At 37.4% G+C, this 19,035-nt stretch overlaps 1 protein-coding gene across 1 annotated transcript in view; it reads left to right on the top strand.

The window, feature by feature from the left end:
* The window catches only part of LOC136155171 (exocyst complex component 1-like), a 99,718-nt gene that overhangs the window by 58,119 nt on the left and 22,564 nt on the right, over window positions 1-19,035 (top strand). The window contains 4 exon segments of the mRNA XM_065917050.1: window positions 4,581-4,730; window positions 11,238-11,343; window positions 17,434-17,597; window positions 18,167-18,274. Coding sequence (XP_065773122.1) covers window positions 4,581-4,730; window positions 11,238-11,343; window positions 17,434-17,597; window positions 18,167-18,274 — 528 coding nt within the window.

Genomic DNA, 19,035 nt, shown 5'->3' with positions numbered 1-19,035 from the left:
ATGTATGTATTTGCTCATAGATGTTTTGGGGGCCTCAGTGGTCTCCTATGAAGACAGTTCCTTTTAGTCAAAATTCCCTAAGTTTTAAATAATTGTGCTTGCATGTTACATATACCCCATTTAGACAATCTTGTTTCTAAAAATAAGTCCAAACTTGTTACGTTTTTAATGTTTGGCCTGTTTTATTTTTCAGTATTTTCAAGTGAGAACAGGGACTTGATTCCATGTTTTCAGTATTTCATTGGCTCCATATACTTATAAATATGAGAAAAATGACTAACTCAATTGTAAATTCTAGTTGATTTAATCTTATAGAAAACCTTTATCTCTATTTCTATGTGGAAAGGGTGTTATAATTAAGGTTGTGGCAATGATATAAATGTTACTGTTAAGTATACCTTAGAGGGATTTGACTAGAAGGTGCTTTTTTTAATAAATAATAAATTAGACTTAATATTTCTTGAATAAATTAGGTGTCATAAATTAGATTTTGTGTATTTATGATCTCTTTAATAGGGATTTGGGGCCAAAAAAAAGTTGAGTGAAATTTTGTTCATCAAGAAATGCTGACTGATATTCCAGGTTCTTATTTTGTTTTCACTTTGTAGTATTCTGAAACAATTGTATTTACTCTATTTTATTTCTGATTAGTTTACTCAGGCCCTCCTTCAACTCTATAACAGGTCCTACTTTTCTTTCCGTGCCTGTGAGTACATCAACTTTGGCTCCAGCTTCTCCGATTCTTTTTTTTCCCCTGTAAGGTTTACTAAGCTTAATAGCAGCAGAATCTTTATAGTTATAATTTACTGATTTGAGCTACCTGTTAACCATATTTGTGGCAGTTTTTTTAATGTCCCATAACAGAAAGTTTATTTAGATCCAAAGGCATTTAATCTCATTCTGCTTGCCTTTCTTTCTGTCATTCTTTCATTCACTCACTCACTCCTTTATTTGGAAGTCATTTGCCAAGTGATTAAAGATGCATTCCAGACATTTCATTGGAATAGATGAGAGGCTGATTCTTTGCTCTAGTTGCTCACGATCTAGAGAAGGGCGACAAACAGACTGAGGGAGGGTGTATGTTATGGTGGTACCATGGGAGTAAAGGAAGATCAGCTAACTAACCGTGCAAGGGGGAACCAGGGGAAGACTCTCTTAACATTCCACTTGACTTGAAAAGCTTCAGGAAAAAAGTAAACCTAGGAATCACATAGGAAATACTAATGCACATTTTTCTTACACTATTATTTCAATAATATCTATTTTTACACAATTCCCTAGTTTTTTTAAATTATCCTGTTGACAGGCTATAGTCCACATTTGTAAATGGTATGGAAAATACCAGTCATTAAATGATAATCCTTTCTCCACCCTTAATTGTTTGTTATAACATGCTATTATTTGTGATTTTTGCTTCCTTGCCTTATAAACTAATGGCTTTGTTTAAAATGAATGCATCCCAGTTCTGAAAATCTAATATGCATTGTTACATGTGAGTAATGCATGTTAAAAACCAGAATGTTGCAACAACCTGGAATGTGCTGATGAAGATGAAAGACAGTGTCCCAAGTGCAGAAAAGAGATTTTCTGTGTGTTAAATTGAATACTTCGTGTCACCTAGCAAAGAGTTGGGAAACAAGGGGATTTCTGTTCCTGGTTGTGGGACACACTGGGAAGATTCGATTACTGCACTGGGTTACATGTCTTTGTTCACCATCAAATTTTGATTGTGTGTCTGATTTGTGTGTTACATTGTGTGACAGGACTCACTGTCCTCCATATGTAAGAGTAAGAAATGGCTGCTACCCTCAAGATGCTTGTGAGGATGTGGTAAAGGTAATGTACTTAAAACTCTACAGCAGTGTATAGGGGCTACCTTAGGGACACCACAATGAAGTGAATGTGTCAGTAAAGCAAGTCACACAAATTTTTTGGTTTCCCAGTGCGTAAAAAAGCTATGTTTACACAGTATTGTAGCCTATTGTGTGCAATAGCATTATGTCTAACAGAAGAATGTACACATTTATTTTAAAAATACTTCATTGCTAAAAATTGCTAAGCACCCTCTGAGCCTACCATCTGAGTCATCATCTTTTTGCTGGTGGAGGGTCTTTCCTCAATGTTGAAGGTGCTGGAGGACCAAGGCAGTGATTGCTGAAGATTGGGGTAGCTATGGCAATTTTTAAAAATAAGACAAGAGTGAAGTTTGCTGTAATGATCAACTTTTCCTTTCTCAGACAATTTCTCTGTGGCATGCAATGCTGTTTGATAGCATTTTACCCACAGTAGAACTTCTTCCAAAATTGGAGTCAGTCTTCTCAAATCCTGCTACTTGTTTTATCAACTTAGTTTATGTATTAATTATAGTCTAAATCCTTTGTTGTCATTTCAGTAGCCTTCACAGCATCTTCATCAGGAGTAGATTCTCTTTCAAGAGACCAGTTTCTTTGTTCATCCGTAAGAAGCAACTTCTCATCCATTAAATATCTGTTAAATGAGATTATAACAGTTCAGTCACATCTTTAGACTCCACTTCTAATTCTAGTTCTGCTTTCTACCACATCTATAGTTACTTCCTGTACTGAAGTCATACCCCTCAAAGTCATTCATGAGGGTTGGAATCCGCTTCTTCCAAAACTCCTGTTAATGTTGATATTTTGACCTCTTCTCATGAATCATGGTGTTCTTAAAGGCATCTAGAATGGCCAGTCCTTTTCAAAAGGTTTTCAGTCATCATTACTAATTTATTTATCTCTAATAAGAAACTTTAAACAATGTCTTAATTTTTAAAGTATATAAAGAGTAAAATTCTTAGCACGATTGAATTCTAGATATGATAGTTATCTATATTATTGATTGAATTAAGCAATTTAAGTATTTTTTCTCCTTCCTATATATTTTGAAACCAGTTTCTCTTAAAATCTTTCTGTTAACACTAACAATATTTAATATATCCTAATAGTCTGAAGGTAATAATGTTTTTATATCAGTGAATTTTCACATGATGATGATCTGGAAATGCTACTTACAGTAGAAAGTTTTGAATAGTAATATATGTAGAAGAGCTTTGTAAACCGTAAAATTCTCTATAAATGTTGGTTCTTCCATTTTGCAGGAGAGATGAAGGTTTTTAATTGAAGAGTTTTCCTGACATTAAATTAAATAGTACAACTTAACATGCAGTGACCTGAGTAAACAGCTATAGAAGAACATAAACCATGATTTTGAGTCTTGAATTATTGAAAAATTAATGAGGAAGGATAATGGAAATATATCTAATGTTATTGTTAATAAGGGTAAAATATTTGGAAAACATTTATCAGCAATAACAAGTTTGTCAAATACTCCTTCCTTTTAGTTAGTGTAACTTAATTAAGGCACAATTTGGAGACATTAGCAGACTTAAAACTAATCTCTCTCTGTGTACAGTATCTAATATCTGTGAGTCAGTGGAATCTCAGTCATCCTTCTGATGTGGTAAACATTTCTGAAATGTAATGTTTGTAATGACCTTCAGCAGTTTTTGAGTCTGGTTAGAATGGTTTTGTTTGGCATGTTTTTAAAAGAAAACAGAAGTGAGACTCACATGGCTGAGGTTCAGATTCTAGCCTTCCGCCTGTGTGGCCTGTGTGGATCACTTAGCCCTTTGAATTTCAGTTTGTTCCGTTGGGTCAGCTGATCTACTGGATCCATATACTCTAGAACAAAAGTCAGGATGCATCGTCTGCCTCAGGCTGATTGAAAACGTGCTCATTTATATAAGTCATGTCAAGGATTAAAAACAAAATTATATAGTTGCTTCTGTAGAAAATTAATGGAAAAATTAAAATTACATTATTATTAGGGGTTATCCTGGAAAGGGCTTCCCAGGTGGCTCAGTGGTAAAGAATCCGCCTGCAGTGCAGAAGACATAGGTTCAGTCCCTGGGTGGGGAAGATCCCCTGGAGGAGGAAATGGCAACCTACACCAGTACTCTTGCTGGGAACTCCCATGGACAGAGGAGCCCGGCAGGCTACAGACAATCTATTGGGTTGGCCAAGAATAGGATATGATCCAGCAACTGAGCACTGAGCGCTGCCCTGGAAAGCCCAGGAAGCAGTCATCTGCAGTCCTTCCTAGTTCTGACATTCTGTGTCCTGTGCATTTTCACCTGCTGTTTAAATATCGTAGACTCTAATGGAGATATCATAGATGGAGACAATTTGTTTTGAATGACTTCCCCTGTTCGGTGTGTGTTTCTTAGTAACAGTTTATATCATGATATTTATTTGCTTAGTCAATTGTAAAATGTTATGGGAGAGGTAAAGTTGATTAAACTATTCATTCTCAACTACTCTAAAAGATAAAATGAGTCGATTTATCAGAGAGTCATTCTTGTGTGTTTATGACTATTTTATGGTGGTGGTGTTCAGTTTGTATACACAGGATGATTAAAAAAAGACAAGTAAGTACTCAGTTCTTATATTTCTATGTTCTGTTGTTTTTGCTTGGCCATGCTTGATCATTATTAAGGATATTTAGTTACAACAGTGTTTCTTTATACTGTCAGTGATAGTTATGTCCTTATTTATTCACTCTAGGGTCGTGATCAGAGTTCAACTCTTGCTCAGCGCTCTATTGAACTGACTTTACCTAATCATCATGCATTTCATAGAGACTTACTCCGATATGCCAAGCTGATGGAGTGGCTAGAGAGTACGGATTATCGAAAATATGAGGGACTAACAAAGGTATGGATTTGACGTCAGTTACTCACTGAGTATAGAGCATTATCTTTTAGAATCGAGAGGTCGTGTGTTCAGTTCCGCAAGTGACATTTGAAGCACTGTTGTATGTTCTTAAAAAAGCAGCAAGTAGTTGAATTTCTTAGTGCTCATTAGCTATGGAGAACATTTTTTTTCTTTTTCATTTATTTTTATTCGTTGGAGGCTAATTACTTTACAATATTGTAGTGGCTTTTGCCATACACTGACATGAATCAGCCATGGATTTACATGTGTTCCCCATCCTGATCCCCCCCTCCCGTCTCCCTCTCCATCCCATCCCTCTGGGTCTTCCCAGTGCACCAGCCCTGAGCACCCGTCTCATGCATCCAGCCTGGGCTGGTGATCTCTTTCACCCTTGATAGTATACTTGTTTCAATGCTGTTCTCTCTGAACATCCCACCCTCGCCTTCTCCCACAGAGTCTAAAATTCTGGAGAACATTTATTTTATGTACTTAGATGGAGAACAGCTAAAATTTGAACTTCAGTATAGTATTAGGCCGTACTGTAGCTTGAAGCATCATTTAGTTTAGTTAGTTAAATAATTATTTCCTGAGTTGCTTTATGTGCAATATAAAAACTAGAGAGTATGAAGTTATATTTTCAATGAGGCATTTGCTTTATAAGAACCTGTAATCTGTTCTTTTAAGCACATGCAGTGTGCCTCTTTATTAAGCAGACATTCCACTGTTCCAGGCACAGAGGAACATGGGTATTTCTGTTCCTGATTGTGGGACACACTAGCTGGAAAAATTGGATTATCATATTATGGTACATTTCTTTGTCACTCACCAGATTTTCACTGTGTGCCTCTTTTGTACTCACTAATCCATATGTAAGAATAAGAAGTGGCTCCCACACATGCTCCTACTTCCAGAGAGCGTCAGGTCTGCCTGGGAAGAGCAACTATCCTTAGCAGCCGGCCAGAGTTAAGTGCTGAACTGGATATGAGTTTAAATGTATAGCATGTTAGAGAAAGGAAATTCATGACCTGTAGCCACAGGAGAAAACTTCATAGAAAACATTGGACTTGACTCTTTTCCCGGGACTTTAAGAAGACCAGCCTGACTGAAGCTGAAATTCCATATTCTAGAAGAGTGAGAAGTTAGGTTGAAAAATCTGAGTCGTGAGTCCTAGCAGCATTCTTCAGACATAGGAAGAGACTTGATAGGGGAAACTAAGAACCTAATACAATAATGAGCTGAAGTGAAATCTTGGACGAAGAAGATGATAGTAGGAATAGAGATTATAAGTCACAAGAGAGAATCCCAAAACAAGGGACAGGATGGTGCCAGACTTGTGAGACGCAGAGATTAAAACAGTGATAAATACCACTTGGGCTTCCCAGGTGGCGCAATGATAAAAAAAAAATCCACCTGTCAATGTAGAAAATGCAGGCTTGATCCCTGGGTTGGAAAGATCCCCTGGAGAAGGAAATGGCAACCGACTGCAGTACCATTGCCTGGAGAATCCCGTGGAGAGAGGAGCCTGGTGGCCACAGTCCGTGGGGTCGCAGAGTGGGACACGACTGAGTGGCTGAGCACACACACACACGGATGGCCACAGCTGGACAAGAAAGAGCTATTCACACGTTCCCTTAGCAAACGCGCTGAGCATCTGCTGTGTGCTGACACTGTTGTATGCACGAAAGAGAACGGCGCTGAAGGAGACAGGCGAACACTTGCCTGTTCAGAGTACATATTCCAGTGGAGAAGGACCAACATAAAAGTCAACTTCATAGTCTGCTGGAAGGTACTGCTGAGAGCTCTAGAGAAAATAAAGCAGGGAATGCTAGGACATCAGAAAGGTTGCGGTTTCAAAAAGGGTGGTCCGAGAAGGCAACATTTGAGCACAAATTTTAAAGATAAGCAGGGGTGCGCAGTGGGAATTTCCGAGGAAAGCTTTCCCAGCACAGCACAAGTGCCCCAAGGCAAGAGCAACCTGGAGCACTGGAGGAGCAACCAGGCCGTGGTGGTGGGAGCACGGCGAGTCAGGTTCAGGATGGGAGGGCGGGCGTGAGAGGTGCGGTGGGGGGCGGGGGGCGGGGCAGGGCAGATCTGGAAGGGACTGGGCACCGGTGTTGGAATTTGGTTTTTACTTGCAGAGAGATGAGGGAGGGGTGTTGATGGGCTTTGAGTAGCAGAATGACATGCTCTCATTTAGTAAACGGCCATTGTAGCAGGAACCCTTGGGCTCAGGACTCTACTGTTGTGTTGTATTCTGATTAGTTTTGAGTCAGCAGAATTCTGATTTGGAGATAGTTTACAGAAGAATATTTGCATGACTGGAATCTTTGCCTTCTGAAGTTTTAAGAGGATTAATACTGTATTTTGAATGATTAAATATCGTTACATCTTAAGAGTTTTGTGCCAACAAGTGCTTTGTCCCCTAGTGAATATTCAAATGAGTAAAATAATCAATAAGCTTTTTGCCTGATTGTGTTCTCAGTGAGTATTATTGCCGTATCTTTATATATATGTAGCGTCATGAATGTAATTTAAAGTGAAGAAGCAAGCCAGTAGCCAGTCTAGTGCTGAAGTATGGAATCATTCTCTGCTCATGGTATATTTTCAATTGACAGTATTGATGTGCTTTTTTAAATGAAATTATCTTATTTCCAAAGAATCTTGCTTTATCTTGTGTTTGAACTTGTGACAGACCATGCAGTTTTATGCCTGATAATCTAATTTGGTTGCTCAAGTGTTTTCAAAAATAGGAATCTTATTAATATGACCAAGAAAGGAATGAAAGGAAATGGAAGGAAAGGAATGAAAAAAGGAACCTGACAAATCAGTGTTTCTTTGGTAAGAAATAATAATTAAATCCAGATGCTATTTGTACTTGATCCTTTCCATGTAGTGTGTGCTAGTGGTAAAGAACCCGCCTGCCAATGCAGGAGACAGGAGATTCAGCTTCAGTGTCTGGCTCAGGAAGGTCCCCTGGAGAAGGAAATGGCAACCCACTCCAGTATTCTTGCCTGGAGAATTCCATGGACAGAGGAGCCTGGTGAGCTCTAGTCCATAGGGCTGCAAAGAGTTGAACCTGATTGAAGTGACGTAGCACTCACCTTTGTACTTGGTTATTTGTACCCAGCTCACACTTTTTGGCAGGACCAGGAAAAGCTTGTCTTCATTTCTTTAGGGAAAAGAATAACTAGGCCCTGCCCCAACTCTACTTACGGCTGAATCTAAGCAAACCCCTGATTTGGGGTGTATGTAATTTAGAGCCTAAGGAAAATAGAGGTGCGTTGGGCATGTAATAAGCTCGGCTGCCCAGAATCCCTTCTGCCTAGCTGGGGCAGTAGAGCATGTAGAGCAGTTGAGCAGGGAGATGGTTTATCCTTGTTTAGGTAGGAACAATCTTTCCTCTCCCAATAGCCCCTTGAGGCCGACAGTCTTTAAGACTGCTCACACATTGTCTCAGCCTCAGTCCTATATTTGTAAATATAGAAAATAAAACATGGTGTTATCTGTAAGACTCTAAAGTGAGCACAAGAAAAAGTTGGAAATACTGCCTGAGATAACAGTATTTAAGCTCAAGATAGTTGGATTTTAAGTTAGGTGCTGTATACAGGATGCTAAGAGAAATACTCCCAGTGAGAAGCTTCTCTCTGAATTCAGTAAGTGAATGAGCTGGGAGTCACGCCTGTCTGTGGGCTTCCCCACCTGTGGGTTCTGTTGAGCACCTGGGGGAAGGTGTTCAGTCATTTCAATTGTATTGAAAAAGAAGGTGATTTTCAGTAGTCTGCTCAAATCACTGTTTTAGAAATAGCGACTGTTTAAATTGCTTGGGTAGTAGTGTGCACTTAGTTTGGGTATTGGAATGCAGTCTGTTATATTGAGTGAGTTGAGTAGAAATCTAATGAAGATTTTATGAATTATAAATTGGTCAGCCATTTACATTGATTTCCAGTGATCAGTGTTTTTGTGATAATTTAAAATTCAACGAATGAGATGCTGAAAAGTGAAATAGCTGAACGAAATAGGAATAATTTTAGTGTCTGTTTAGCTTTAGATTTGCTTTTAAAGCTACACACAAAGATCACAGGAAAAAATTTCCTATTTAACTTTCCTTACGGAGAATCTGTGGGAAATGTATGTGGCATGCAAATTGGAAAAAAGAAGGCTCTATATTATGTTCATCCAAAAATTTTTTATAAGGACGTATCTATCAATAAAATATCTAAATATATATAAATATATCTAATATATTTTTATATACTTATAAAATAACTTAAACAAATCAATAATGAACTATGAGTCAGTATACAAATAATTTAAGTGATATACCTTTGAAAGTTACATCTGATGTTTAAAGCAAAGTAAACTGTTCTAAAACTGGATGTGTTTGAAATTGAAGTGTAGATTTCATGATAAATTTAAAAGAATAACTAGGCATAGGAGTTTTTCTGCTGCGGATTTATTTAAATTTAGTGAAACTCTACATAAGGCATTTAACATAGGATTTGGAAAAATACATGGCCTCCCACTGTTGACTCTTTCGTCAGGGTATAAAATATTTTTGTATGATAATAAGCATAGATGATGAGGGAATGAGTTTGCATGTTAAATAATAGATGTTTTCATTTGAACTAGAATAAATTTTGTTTTTTAAAAAGAAATCGTTTGATTATGAAAACTGTAAGATGTGGTAATTAAATTCTTATGAGAGTAACCTATTTGGGGCTAATTTACTACCCCATGCTGGCAAGGTATGGTAAAACTCAGTGTCCTGCTTCAGTGTCATTGATCCTGTCTGTTGGTATAATAATTTTTGAAACAGCATGGTATTATGGAAGAAGAGTTAAAAGATTCCCTTATTCTTTAGCACTGTAATTTTACCCTTAGGAAATTATTCCAAGAAAGCAGTTCATTAGAGATGAAAAGCTTGTTGTAACATTGTCTATCACAGGAAAACATCAAAACCAATTATGTAGTCTGTGTTAGGAGGTTGGTTTACTAAACTGAACATCAGCAGAGCATAATACTGTGCAGTCATTAGCATATGACCTGGAAAAGCGTGATTGTGCTGCCCCAAACACCCAGTATCGTATGAATGCAGCTATGTTTAAAATACATGAAAGGTAATGTGTAAATTACCATCGGATCATTGAAAAAGCAAGAGAGTTCCAGTAAAACATCTACTGCTGCTTTACTGACTACGCAAAAGCCTTTGACTGTGTGGATTACCAAACTGTGAAAAATTCTTCAAAAGATAGGAGTAGCAGACCACGTTATTTGCCTCTCAAGAAATCCGTATGCAGGTCAGGAAGCAACGGTTAGAACTGAACATGGAACAACAGACTGGTTCCAAATCAGGAAAGGAGTATATCAAGGTTGTATACTGTCACCCTGCTTATTTAACTTATATGCAGAGTACATCGTTTGAAATGCTGGGCTTCGTGAAGCACAAACTGGCATCAGGATTGCCAGGAGAAATATCAAAATCCTCAGATAAGCAGATGACACCAGCCTTATGGCAGAAAGTGAAGAACTAAAGAGCCTCTTGATGAAAGTGAAAGAGGAGAGTGAAAAAGTTGGCTTAAAACTCAACATTCAGAAAACTAAGATCATGGCATCTGGTCCCATCACTTCATGGCAAATAAATGGGGAGACAATGGAAGCAGTGAGAGACTTTATTTTGGGGGGCTCCAAAATCACTGCAGGTGGTGATTACAGCCATGAAATTAAAAGAGGCTTGCTCCTTGGGAGAAAAGCTATGACCAACCTAGACAGCATATTAAAAAACTGAGACATTACTTTGCCAACAAAGGTCCATTTAGTCAAGTCTATGACTTTTCCAGTAGTTATGTATGGGTGTGAGAGTTGGACTGTAAAGAAAGCTGAGCACCGAAGAATTGATGCCTTTGAACTGTGGTGTTGGAGAGGATTCTTGAGAGTCCCTCGTACAGCAAGGAGATACAACCAGTCAATCCTAAAGGAAATCAGTCCTGAATATTCATTGAAACAACTGATATTGAAGCTGAAACTCCAATACTTTGGCCACCTGATGCGTAGAAGTGACTCATTTGAAAAGACCCTGATGCTGGGAAAGATTGAAGACTGGAGGAGAAGGGGACAACAGAAGATGAGACGGCTGGATGGCATCACCGACTCAATGGACATGAGTTTGAGCAGGCTTCGGGAGTTGGTGATGGACAGGGAGGCCTGGCATGCTGCAGTCCATGGGGTTGCAAAGAGCCGTACTTGACTGAGCAACTGAACTGAACTGAAAGTATAAAAGTGAAAATGTGAGTGTGATTATTCAACTTCATATTTTTACAAACTGTTAATATTATGATGCCAGTTCAGTTTTTTTAAAAGATGGAAAATAGCCTTCTTGTGTCCTATGAAATGCATCAAATATTTTAAGACCACAAAATTGAAAACAAGCACAAAGGATATGGGGGGATTGAGAAATGGAAATTGTTATACTTGTTTTATTAATGAGTATGTGTTGTTTTCACTTTTAAGAATTGCATGGATTATTTATCATGACTCTGTGAGAGAGAAATTAAAGATGTCTTTGAAGTTGCAAAGATCAAGATGACTGGCACAACTAAAGAAAGCAAGAAGCTTGGTAAGCTTAGGCACCTCAGTCCCCTTGTTTTCTCTTCTACTAAAAATTATTTATCTGTGACACATAATTTTAAGACTTTTTAGGCAAGGTGGAAGGAGATACAATAGAATTAGTAAAAGAATAAATCTAATGCATTGGTTTGATTTATAGGTTTTTCATGGAACAAGTATGTCTCTAAAGCCTTATTTTTACTAATTAAAATTCTGCAGTATGTGAACTTGACAGCAATTGTATATACATGCCGTGTCTAATAAAAGTACAGCGCAGACGCGGAACCCGTAAATACGGAGGACCAACCATGGGACTTGAGCATCCATGGATTTTGGTGTCCACCACTGGTGCTGGAACCAACCCTGCACAGACACCAGGGACAGCTGTGTATAGTCACAGCAGCAGCAGTTGGCCAGAGAATGAAGTGCAGTCTGGAGAGAAAGTACTAGATTAAGAGACAGATGTTGGAAGTTCAGTTTCTGATTTCCTAAAAGACCTTTTGTACCAGTTGGAGGCAAGTCTGTGATCTCTTAAGTCATTGCACTCCACAGGGAAGTGAAGTGATGCCTGGCTTCTTACTTGTCACTGGCTATTTTGAATCAAAAAGAAAGTTGCTAAGTGTTTTCTCCCCTGTGAAGGGGCTGTAAAAATGTCACCAAAATTTCTCCTGTAATTATACTTTATTTTTCCAAAGAGTTATTTTTGAAACAAGAGGGGTTTTTGTTGCTTCTAAATATGTTAAATAAACAAAAAACTTGATTTAAAAGGATAACCAGTGAAAGTATCAAGTTGCAAGGAAATGATTTGCCGAGGCCACGTTCTGCTCTTGCATGTACCCATCTCTGGGCTTTTTGGATGGAGTTCTGTGCCTGTCGGAGTCAGAACCTGGCCTTAAATGGCTACAGTGTGTCCTCTGTGTCTGCATAGCTCCCCTTTAGAACCATGAGTGTAGCATTTGCTTGTTGAAAGGAGCCTGTGCCCTGATTGAAATTGATAGCTCGTCTTTCCATTCTTTTCTTTAGGACAAAGAAGACTATCTTTAGTAGTGGGTAATTATTTTGTGATTCACTGGTTTGTGGTTTGTTTTTGTTTTTAATACAACACTAATATATTGGTGATACTAGTTCCGATTTTTTAAATGGTTTGAATCTGTGTATTGCACTTTGGTAAAGATACTGATAAAAATATTGGGACAATAGGCTTTTGGAAACAGAAATGCTAACTCATCCTAAAGGTTACTTGTTCTTAAACGGTGTGTTTATATCCTTGTTAATGTTTCACCATGGATATGTTAAATTGAAGAAGGAATTCATAGGGCCTGGACTCCATCTCAGGCCTGTCCGTGCTGATCGTGCTCGGCTGCCTCTCCAGTGGACTCTGAACTCTCTGCTTAGTGCCTGTGGGAACGACAATGGAAGGATAAGACCCCCTCCAGACAGGGGAATCTTGAAGATCACATCCAGGTTGCTCATTGCCTAAGAGGAAGCATACCGTAATCACCCCTGTCTCCGGACAGGTCATAAACTTTTCCTGTATCTATCAGGATGTAATCACAGGCTTATCGATTATTAACTGGTTGGAATGTAACTCCGGGCTTATTGACTATTGACTGTTTGAACACACAACACTTGAATGATGGGGTTATTGTAGTTGTATTTACCCTACCTTTGTTTATGTAAGTCTCAACGGAATTGAGGTGGTGGGTTTGGACACGTACACATGGGGTAGGTGGTGGGGTTTGGACACGTACACATGGGGTAGGTGGTGGATTTGGACACGTACACATGGGGTATAAAAGATTTTCACAAATGCTGGACGGGGTCCTTGGCTAAGAGGAGACTCTGCCTTGGGCCCGCCGGTGTAATAAACTGCACTCCACTATCTGCATTGTCCTTCTGAGTGAGTCTGTTTCCCGGAAAGCGTGGCTATAACAAAATCAGTTTTTCTTTTTAGTAAACAACATATTAATACAGTTACATGTTTAATGTTTTCATTTAGTATATTTGTCATCACTTGCTACTGCAGTAAAAGGGAAATCTTTCTAAAACTACCTCCTTGGGAGGTTATTAATGCCCCTGTCATAATATTAATTTATCAAGCTTAAGATTCTCATTGAGATAAATGACATAATTGGAATATAATTTAAATCAAATACAATACTATCTTAATGGTATCATTGCATTAACCTAAAACCTTAATTTTTTTTCTTATTTTTTGAAGTTCTTAAATTATCTTGTTAAAAAATTTTTAATTAACCTAAGACAAGTTTAGAAGATACTTTTAGAACAGGGTTAAAATTACATCTCTCGTATGTATCCATTAAGTAGTAAGAAATAGGAGAGTAACCAAAAAATTATAGTTTCTATTACTTTGATGTTATCAGTTACAAGAAAGGAAAAACTAAATAATAAACAGAATTCAGAGGATAAAAACTATTTTGTTCATCTTTGAAAATGTAGCTTGTTGGTCAACATTTAAAAATAAATTTCAAGTTAAATACAAATGACTTCAGAAGTTCTAAATAGATAGAATGTAAACTTTTTAAAGATACCTTTTCAAGGATTCGAATTATGTTTAAATCAGTTCTTAATAGTAATTACAGTTAAAAGAGAAACCTAAAATTTGGGGAAGGTAAATTTTCAATGGATCAAAATTAAGGAATTATGAATAAAATTTTAAATTTGTTTTGTTTTTTCCTTGCTCTGAAAATGCTGCATCCGAGATACTAATAAAAATAGAAAGTCAGCGGCGGGCGGTTAAAAAAAAAAAGAATAGAAAGTCAGATTGAATGTATTTTACAAAAGGAAATTGTGTATAGTCATAGAGATTCAGGGGAATTCTCTCTTTTTGAACCATTCTTTACTCAAGTCTTTAACATCTACTTAGTTTAGATAATTTAAAACAATGTTAAAATGCCAGTAAAGCACTTTTTCTTTGTGGTAAGGTTTTTATAAAACCTTTGCCTTTCTAAGGTCAGAAGGTTACCCTGATACTCTCAGAGGTGTGGGATTGTCCTCCCGAGATTGATACTTTGGTGTTTTGTTTTTCTTCTGTATTCCTCAGATGTACTGAATGAAAAGACAGGCAAAGGATATCTAGTAATAATTTTTTAAATTGCCCATTTTTTTTCTTTTTACTACTAAGATAAGACACACAAGTATTAGTTGAGTCCATTTACATAATAACTTCCTTATCTTTAGTAATCCAAAACTTAAAAAATGATATGCCAAGCACATTTTTTCCAGTGTTTCTCCACTGAAATTAAGAAATCTTGTTGACTCCAAAGGGAGTCTTGAACACAAGACTACATTCAGTCCTGAGTGGATGATTCATTCAGTAAATGTTTATTAATTACCTATTACATGATAATCGCTGCTCGATACTGAGAATGCAGCAATGAGCAAAGACCCTACCCTCTTGGTGCTTGTACTCTAGCAGAAATTGTTTAAGGATATTTAAAATTTACCAGAATATTGTTACTTCTTGCTGATAAATAATATAGACTTTTTTATGAGCCCAAATAGGGCACTAGTAGTATTTATTAACTACTTTAAAAAAAGAAAACTATATGCAGAATCAGGCTTTGCTCTGAAACTGGTGAACTTAGTAGAGTGACACCTTAAGATCGCCAGCAGGTACTGTTCAGATTGACAAGCTAGTGGCTCCAGTGCATCCCCCGCTCCTGGTTGCTGTGTGTCCAGCCTTATCATTTCATATTCCTTTAAACTTCAGGCAGACAAGGCTAGGGAGATTGACATGTTTTTGGTGTGGCAAATTAGTAGTTTATACTCGAGCTTTTGCCTAGCAATAGCAACTATCACTATCCCTGTTTGGCAGGAGTTGACACCTTGTTTTCCGTTTCTTAAATATTTCTAGAGTTATATTCATTAATTTTCTGTTTTATTCTATAATTTCTTTCTTTGCCATTCAAGTTAGATTCTCATTTGGGTTTAGAATGTTTCACAAAACGATCTCTACAATTGATCGAACAAATACTAAAGAGAGGTTTTAGATAAAGGAAATGCCAAATGACCCTGAAAGAACTCCAATTCCCACATTAGACCTGTCTCTCAGCTTTACCCTTCTACCTACCCATCTCCCAATAATTAGTGTTTTGATACATGTGTTTTATTCTCAGTGTTCACAGAGCCAGCTAAGTTACTAAACAGTTTAGCTTATTATTTCTAAAATGGTTTTAAAACTCCACTCATAATTTTTTTTATCAGAGGGAGTATAAAATTATTTAGTACAGTGGAGATTCCTTCCAAGAGCTTTCAGTGAATACAGGATTGTTAATGCATTTAATGTATAAATGTGCAAGTTCATTCTATTAAATTTTCACTGTATTAAATTATTTACTTGAACTCTGTTTTCTTCAGAAATCAGAACTTGGAAGTGTAGTCTTTAAATTTAAGTACATCAGCTTAGGAGACTTAAAAGTGTGGGGGAGGTTTACACATGTAGATATTTTTACCTGAATATTTGCATCAAATAGTACATTAAAAGACTAGTAAAGGTTTTTCTGTCATGTAATTTCTCAAGCAGTAGCTGACCAACTAAACATATGTTGCCTCTCTCGTTGCTTGGTGCTCCTGGTTCTTTGCATGTGTCTTTTCAACTAGAGCTTTAACTTCCTCTTGTGCGCGGTTTGTGCAGATTGCAGCTTGCTAACTTGTCTTTGTCTGTGACGCTTGCAGCCTAACCCGTGGCAGCCACACTGCCTGGAAAGGCAGTGCTGTCAGACGGGAAGCCGAGAGTGGGCGTGCTCGGCGTGTCAGCAGGTGCTCTCAGTGCGTGTGTGTGTCTAGGAGCCAGTCGTTCATCCTGGAGAAGCTGCGCCAGAAACACTGCTTGCTCTGGGTTGCCAGGGCTTGGCCAGAAAGAAAACCAACAGAAAGGAAGTGGGATGGCTGCATCCAAGAAATGTGTGGCATGGTTAAACATGTATGGTGGGTAGTCAGAAACTTATAAAAAGTCTTAACCGTTATACTTTTGTTTTCAGGCTGTGTTTAGAAACTATAAAATTTCTTGTACGTATGGTCAGATTTTGCATAATGAAACCAAAGTTTGTCTCTAACTAACTGTATATCATATTTGTTGTTGTTATTTTTTACTTTACATATACAAATATGATTTGTATATCATATTTTTTATCACTTATTTTATTATTTGTCCCTTCTGACCATCAGTGAATAATACAGGTTTAGCTGAGAAATAGTCAAGAAGAATAAAAATGTTTTACTGTTTAAATTTAATTCTGAATAGAAACATCACATTTTCTTGTAAAAATAGAATCCTTTAATAGTTTGGTGTATGTAGGATATTGTGCAGACATATTGTTCTCATTTTTCCTCATAGCTATGATAGATACCTATGTTTATACCTAAACTCAGATGTCCCATATTAATATAGTTAACTATGTATGTGTTATGTTAGTTGTATTTTAAATACAACAAATATTCAGGGTTTTGTTTTTGTTGTTAGTTTTTCTCTTTTCGTTTTGTTTAGTTTTTAAAAGAACTTTAATCAATTCACTTGCTGAAAAAACAGGAATGTCTGAGTTCAGGAATGTATTAAGTTGAGTCATGTGTAATTGACGTTTTTAGTAGGACAAGATTAATTGAGTGTTGGTAGTTTCATGTGGTTCAGCCTAATATGTTGATTCAATGTAGAGGCAAATAATATTGGAATATGGCAGTTTTTTTCTAGAAATACAATCATTATGTTAGCTAGTATTCTAGGGGGTCAGTGACTTTCATCCATAGTCATGTCTTCTGAGTGGAAAAGAACTCCTCATCTACTTTTGAAAAATCATCAGACAACTGTGATGAGACTGGGCAGGGCACAGTGTGATCTCTAAGATCCCTTTCAGTCTTATTCTGTGATTCTGTATGATTTCACCTGTCTTTACATAGGCTCAGAAGTAGAACACAAATCTTAATGAAAGAGGAAGACACTCTACATCCTCTTCATGTGGCAGAGTTGTGCCCTAACCCATATGAGCCCCAGAAGAGCAGGACAGCAGAAGGGAGCCCTGATGGATGCCATGAACCTTTCATTCGTGAAGGTCACAGCTTTTAAAGGTTTATCATTTCCCAGGTCTTCACGGGAGTTCCGGGAAATTAACCGGGTCTACTTCCAGTCTAAATAAGCTCAGTGTTCAGAGCTCCGGGAACCGCCGGTCTCAGTCATCTTCCTTGCTGGACATGGGAAACATGTCGGCCTCTGATCTCGATGTCGCCGACAGAGCCAGGTTTGATAAGGTAAGATAAAATGACGCATGTTTCTTAAACATTACTGTCAGTTTTCTAGCACCAGTTTGTTACTGCTTTAATTGTGTTCAAAGATTTGGGCTCTATTGACTCTTTTAATTAACCGTGTCTTACTTTCCTTTTCTGAATCTAAAAAAAAAAAAATAATAACTGGTCAAATGGCAACTGAAATGTGATTCATCAATTAAATGACATAACAGCTTTATTAAAATTTGTTATAAATCATAAAGAGCTTGCATTGTCAATCCAGTTATTTGAGTGACTACAAAGAGGAAACAACTTTTATGAAGCTAAATTGTTTAAATAAAGTTTTATCACTCTGTTCCTCTTTCCAGATTCCAAGTGAGTAATTGTTGTCAGTTTTGTTTTAGGTATGTTCTGACCCTGTTATGCCTCATCAATACTGCATTGTCTTGTCAATCTTGGAAGTATTTGTTTGGGGGATTCTATTAAGATTATAGATAAAGCTTCCCTGGTTGCTGCAGAAAAGTGATTAAATGTGGAATGTTATTTTAAGCGTTTTGTTCAGTTCTTTGTAGAATCATTTTGGTTTTCTTCAGATCTTTGAACAGGTACTGAGTGAACTGGAGCCCCTGTGTCTGGCAGAACAAGACTTCATAAGTAAATTTTTCAAACTACAGCGACATCAGAGTATGCCTGGAACTGTGGTATGGGTGACATTTATTTACTAGCTCATATTTGTGATCTATATCATAATTAGCCTAATCATTATGTTGTCATAATTTCAATATCAGAACAGAAAGAATTTACATTGTAAGGATTTTTTAAGTAATTTTTATCATATAAGATAATAAAAAAAAGGATAGTGTTTGGGCATCTAATCTAATATTCTAGACTATCTTAGGCCTAAACATTCTCCAAATTGATGAGTGGGGGAAATGTCTGAGTTTACTTGGCAAAAAATATTTTTAAAAAGCAAATTTATTGTTTTAGTGATCAAGAAAAAGTAAATAGAATTAAAAAATTACAATGATGTTTTAATGTATATTTGTTGTTATTTAGTCACTAAGTCGTGTCTGACTCTTTGCAACCCCGTGGACTGTAGCCCACCAGGTTTCTCTCTCCATGGGATTCCCCAGGCAAGAATACTGGAGTGGATTGCCAGTTCCTTCACCAGGGGATCTTCCCAACCCAGGGATTGAACCCGTGGCTCCTGCATTGGCAGGCAGATTTCTTTCCTGCTGAGCCACCAGGGAAGCCCCCATGGTCTTAAAAAATAAATGAAAGCAAGCCAGAGAAAAATGGAGAGCCTCAAATCAGAATCTTTCTTATGGCTTTCTTACTATGAGACTGAGAGAGTAACAGGCGGGAAGGCCAGGGGTCTCCAAATGGAGGAATGAGGCTGTAAGTGCCAGACATTTTTATCTCTCCTAACCGGCAGAAAAGAACAAACCAGCGATCTGTTTTT

The sequence above is a fragment of the Muntiacus reevesi genome, unplaced genomic scaffold (genome assembly GCF_963930625.1).
Source record: "Muntiacus reevesi unplaced genomic scaffold, mMunRee1.1 SCAFFOLD_152, whole genome shotgun sequence".
Taxonomy (NCBI): Eukaryota; Metazoa; Chordata; class Mammalia; order Artiodactyla; family Cervidae; genus Muntiacus; species Muntiacus reevesi.
The sequence above is the reverse complement of the archived record's forward strand: the minus strand, read 5'-3'. Positions and strand labels throughout refer to the sequence as shown.